Here is a 5536-nt window from a genome sequence, read left to right as displayed (position 1 = left end):
TATTTTTTCACTACTTCTAACCACGTCTTTTTGAGCCTACCTTTGCTATATTTGAGTCCAATGTGTCCGCTAAATATTGTGTACATATGCTTTTCCTTTTGTCTTTTCTTTTCATATTAAGACTACTATCACAATTACTAAATACACTCATAGTGGTAAGTAACATAGATAAGAAAACTCATAATGAAATTTGTAATGCACACCTGTTATGAAGTTATGCTATCCTCAAAAGCAGTATAAAGGCCCTCTTTGGTTATTGCTCCAACCAGTGTTTAAAAAAACACCGAGTCAAATCTGACTCGCCCGATTCGACTATAGAATCGTCATGGATGGATCGAATCTACAAAAAAAACGGGAATCGTCCGATTCTAGAGAGAATCGGGACGATTCTGTACAGTGACTCGCTGATTCACTGTACGGAATCGACGAGTCCATACAGTGAATCGGCGAGTCTTGTACAGAATTTTTTTTTTTTTTTTTTTTTTTTTTTGTGTAATCCATGATAGATTTTTTTGCAATACTTGATCGATTTTTTTGTAATCCATGATCGAAATTGGTTTTTTTTTTTTTTTTTGTAATCCATGATCGAATTTTTTGTTTTGTTTTTTTTTTTTTGTAACCCATGATAGAATTTTTTGTAATCCATGATCGAATTTTTTGTAATCCATGATTGAAATGTTTGTTTTTTTTTCTTGTAATCCATGATCGAATTTTTTGTTTTTTTGTTTTTTTTTGTAACCCATGATAGAATTTTTTGTAATCCATGATCGATGTTTTGTAATACATGATCGAAATGTTTGTTTTTTTTTTGTAATCCATGATCGAAATGTTTGTTTTTTTTTTTGTAATCCATGATCGAATTTTTTGTTTTTTGTTTTTTTTGTAACCCATGATAGAGTTTTTTGTAATCCATGATTGAATTTTTTGTAATCCATGATCGAATTTTATGTAATCCATGATCGAATTTTATGTAATCCATGATCGAATTTTTTGTAATCCATGATTGAATTTTTTGAAAATTTGTGATTTTTTTTTTTTAATCCATGATCCAATTTTTTTTTGTAATCCATGATAGAATTTTTTGAAAATTTGTGATTTTTTTTTTTTAATCCATGATCGAATTTTTTTTTGTAATCCATGATAGAATTTTTTGGAAATTTGTGATTTTTTTTTTAATCTATGATCGATTTTTTTGAAAATTTGTTTTTTTTTTTTTAATCCATATTATTCAAAGAGAAAATGAGAGAGATGATGATTCTGAGGCCACCCTATCCCCGCCATATTATTCACATATCGAGTCCCAACAGCAACAGTGTAGGGATGAGCACGACAGTGCAGGTGAGCATCAAGGATGGACAATCTTCGGGGATTTTAGATTGGGAACACAACAAAACACTAACACTCAGGGATTTATGAATAGTCAGACGCCTGCTAATATCGATGATTCGTTTTTATATCGAATTAATGAATTGTTAAACGAATTCAATCAATGGCACCAGCGTGACCAAGAAGAACAATAACGTCGTCTATCATTTTATTTTTAGATCATATGTTACTAATTTTATGTTTTATTGTAGTCCATGTATGTTGATATACTTATTCCATGATAATTCTATGTTTATCTTTTTGTGTGATGTAAATTAAATGCTGAAGGACGGTTCATGCAGGGAAAGAACATATCAATATTCGCATATTCATTCAAAAACATGAAAATTCTTAATGGAGTACCCTCATTTCTTATTGAATTCCTAGAAAACAATATTTATAATGAATTTTAATAATTTTTTCGGATTTTTTTTAAGCTTTATTTTGACCGATTCACCCGATTCCCGATTCGAATCGCCGATTCGCCTATCCGGATCGGTTATTTGGAAGCCCGATCCGGGTCACCGATCCGTTTTCTAAACCATTGGCTCCAACTATAAGATTGGGAAGCTGAGATTCTATCATGAACGAATATTGAGCAACACAGCATAAAAAATGTAAGATTGTTGCATTTCTACATAAAATATGCAAGTTTTCATGATACACAGAGGTTTCCAAAAAAGTGTCCTCTCTGTGCTTCAAAATGTCATCCAGTGTGCATAGTCACATGAAACTTCTTGTAATAAAACAGGAAGACATGCGTACCGACAAAAAAGACGAAGTATTTGACAATGCAATTTGGATGTTGAATATGCATACAATCTAAAATTTGTCTCCACAACCACAAAGCCATGTGAAAACAGAATTCACCAAAGTATTCATTAACCAGTTGGGTAATTCACACACTTGATACTATATTTAAGCTAGTGGATGGAAAGCAACAAAACCATGTCTGCGAACCATAATAAGTCAAATAGAACTATAAGTAAAGACTTAAGAGAATGGACACATAAGTTAGGACCTCTTTTCACGATGATGAATCAGATAAAACTGACAGATAGATTATCAGCCAGCGTTGTGGGAATGAACCAACTTTCTTTCCTTCCTTATGGGTACGAGGTATGTTGTACAGAAAATACTGGAAGATAATATGAGTTAATTATAGCAGCAATGTCCTTTATAGCTATCCTTTATAGCTATTTGTTGCACTTCTGTTAAGGTGTTCATGTTATATGCGTAGAACAAAAGGATTACCACTCAAGACAAAGGAAAAATAGAACAAAAAAAAAAAAATTCTAATGGGTCAAAGGAAAACACAACAGAAAAATAGTTACAAATTTCATGCGATACCTCTCCCGTTTCATGGAAACTGGGTTCCAATAAAAATCAAATTACCTCTGCTGTATCTATGCCCTGTTCCTATAACAAATAAAGGTTAGACACAAGACAAGCAACATAGTTCCAGCCAAATCTCATCCAAAGATTTTGGCATTCAATTGACTGCAAAAAACTTTAGAAGTACTATGCAGAAGATAAATTTTGCGATGTAGAAGTTCTGATTGAAGTTTATGTTCCATGTCCTTACTGATAGAACTAGAGATCCAGATAAGAGATACAAGACCAACCAATTTACAATTCATGCCTCAGAAATAGAAATATACTCTCTCATGATGTACCAGAGTTGAGCATGGGTCTCCATTAATTGTGTGTCATACATATGTAAGACAGATGTAAGACAGCATGCGGAACAATAGAGTAACAAATTAGTGCACTGAAATGAAAGCCATGCATACCAAAAAATTGGAAGCCATTCTCAGTTAATTTTGGAGCTTCATTGTCTCTGTCAAACTTTAACAGTAGACAATGTCAACAGTAAATACTTAAAGATTGCCAGATTAATTAAGAAGTATGTGAGTACAAAAGCATCAGATGGAGAAGACCTTGAAAGAAGACCACACTGAAAAACTTTTATCATTGAAGGGCTTAAGTTTGTACTCCTTTCTACTAAAGATGAATTGATAAGCTGCAGCAAGAATCACAAAATTGTTTGATTATAAAATTTTCCATCTACCAGAATCAAGTAGCCACAATAGCTAAGTTGAAAAGGCAAATTTAATGAGGATCATAGTAACAGGATGTACTGTCTTAAAACAAGCTATGTTTTCTCTAAGTTGCCTGAAAGATAGGCAAACAAAAGGTGCAGAAAGAGCAAACTCCCATTGCTGAAGGGCATATGCATCTACCTCCTCCAAGGTTGGGAGCCTTAGAGTAACACTTGAAGGCATCGGCTCTCTTGGCAAACTCCCACTACAATTTTCAAAATCTTGGATCTTAAAAATATGTGCAATTTAGTCAAAACAAAACATATAGTGGAAATTCAAACTAGTTAAGACAGCAAAGATGAGTTGCTTGAGGTACAGACAACTTTATGGATAGTACATACTAAGACTGATCTAAGTAAATCCTGATTGCAAACTAAAAATGAACCTAAGAAAGTCCTGAAGAAGGAGAACATATGCTGCATACACAAATTGTGAATTCCATATAATAGAATGGAACTTGAAATCAATAACATAAACCTAGATTTATTGTATCATTCAAGGTTTGATTCAATGGTAGGGTAACCAAAATGAAAGGTAGAAATACCTGCTACAAGAGCAGCCCATTGCATCTGATGTAGTCCCCATGAGACGGGCCCCTTGATGCCTCTTACCATTAACAATCTCGAAGTTAATTCAATTTCAGGGGAAAAAAAAGTGACAAAAATCTCGAAGTTAATTGAAGGAAAGGTCACTAGTTTGAAAGGAAAAACTGAGCTCTGCAAGAGCAGCATATGGCCTTAGGGGAAGCGGTGATAAGTCCCCACAATGAGGAAAACCTCAACCGAGTATCCCAAGCTGGTCAATATCCTGTCCATGATTTTGAGAGAAGTCTTACAGTGTTAAGAAATGAGTATATGAGGCTGCCTTTGACCAGGGAAGAAAAGCACTTTGACAACTTGGCCTGTTCAGCGAAGATTTCCTCCTTTTTTTCCAGAAAGGAACCATTGCTTTACAAACTACATCAGAAAATGCATCAAGAATTGAGGTGATTTTACCAAACAAATGCTAGCCTTTTTTGGGGAGGGGGGAGGGGGGAGGGGGGGGGGGGTGATTTTGGGATTTCTTTCTTTTCAATGTTAAAAAAAAACAACAAAGGAAATTCATAAGCTAAGAAACATGCTATGATTTTCTGTGTATTACAAAAGTAAGATGAATCTGGCAAAGGGTTTGTTTTTTTTTGGAAATGGAATAATTTGTTCTCACACTTCAATAACTCTGAACTATCTCATCTGTGCACTGTAAACAAATGTAAATCCAAACATTTGTTTTTTTTTGGAAATGAAATAATTTGTTCTTACACTTCAATAACTCCGAACTATCTCATCTGCGCACTGTAAACAAATGTGTTAATGATTTTGCACAGGCACGTGCATGCGAGCATTTTTCCATCGTAAAGAACAACTGGCCATTTGATATGAAGCCCTAACCCATGTACCAAAGTATTTCCAAAGATTCTCTTGATATTTGGGATTTAGTCTATAACTGATTTCCCTTTTCCTATGAACAATATAAGATAACATTAGTTGTAATGCAAACAATTCAATTCCTTTGTTTGTGGGATTGAAAAGGAAGTAGATGGCTCTGTACTACACTTCCATCCAATCTGACAGTACAAATATAGCATATATGATGCTCTCAATCTGACAAAGATAAATAATAACAACAAAAAATGAATTTCCATTGCAGATAATACCTGCAAAGCAAAAGCTATGCAGAGAACTGATTTCCATATTTCTTCCGACTTAAAAAAAATAAGTATGGATGATACACTCATCTGTTAAAGTCCTCCTCCAAAAAAGAAAAACCAGAAAAGAAAGAATGTCGAGTGATGTGTGAAGACAAAATAGGAGAACACACATTACTCCAAAGAAAAAAAATCTAGAAAGAAAGAATGTCGAGTAATTCGTGAAATCGGTGCATGAAAGACGGGTCGGACCGACTCGAATCAACGTACAACTGAGCAAGTCCTACTAGGAACCTCGTCTTCTGGTGTAAGTTGGTCTCCCTCATCACTTCTACAAACAAGCTCCTTCTCAACCAACCAGTTGCCACCCCTTGCCCACGCCTTT

The 5536-nt window shown here is 34.4% G+C and overlaps 1 protein-coding gene across 1 annotated transcript; it reads right to left on the bottom strand.

The window, feature by feature from the left end:
• Positions 1-206: 206 nt before the first annotated feature.
• Positions 207-5309, bottom strand: LOC148782936 (transcription factor-like protein). Its single transcript, XM_088861138.1, is given in 12 exon segments — positions 207-298; positions 2123-2216; positions 2387-2413; positions 2415-2503; positions 2550-2601; positions 2716-2784; positions 3008-3068; positions 3161-3205; positions 3306-3401; positions 3577-3672; positions 4895-4914; positions 4916-5309. Coding segments are annotated over 12 exon segments (813 nt in total). The 5' UTR covers positions 4988-5309.
• Between the last annotated feature and the right edge of the window lie 227 nt (positions 5310-5536).

This window comes from Amborella trichopoda, chromosome 3 (genome assembly GCF_054954075.1).
Source record: "Amborella trichopoda isolate Santa Cruz 75 chromosome 3, AtrichopodaSantaCruz75HAP2 v2.0, whole genome shotgun sequence".
Taxonomy (NCBI): domain Eukaryota; kingdom Viridiplantae; phylum Streptophyta; class Magnoliopsida; order Amborellales; family Amborellaceae; genus Amborella; species Amborella trichopoda.
Note: the sequence above shows the minus strand (reverse complement) of the source record. Positions and strands in the feature narration are given on the sequence as shown.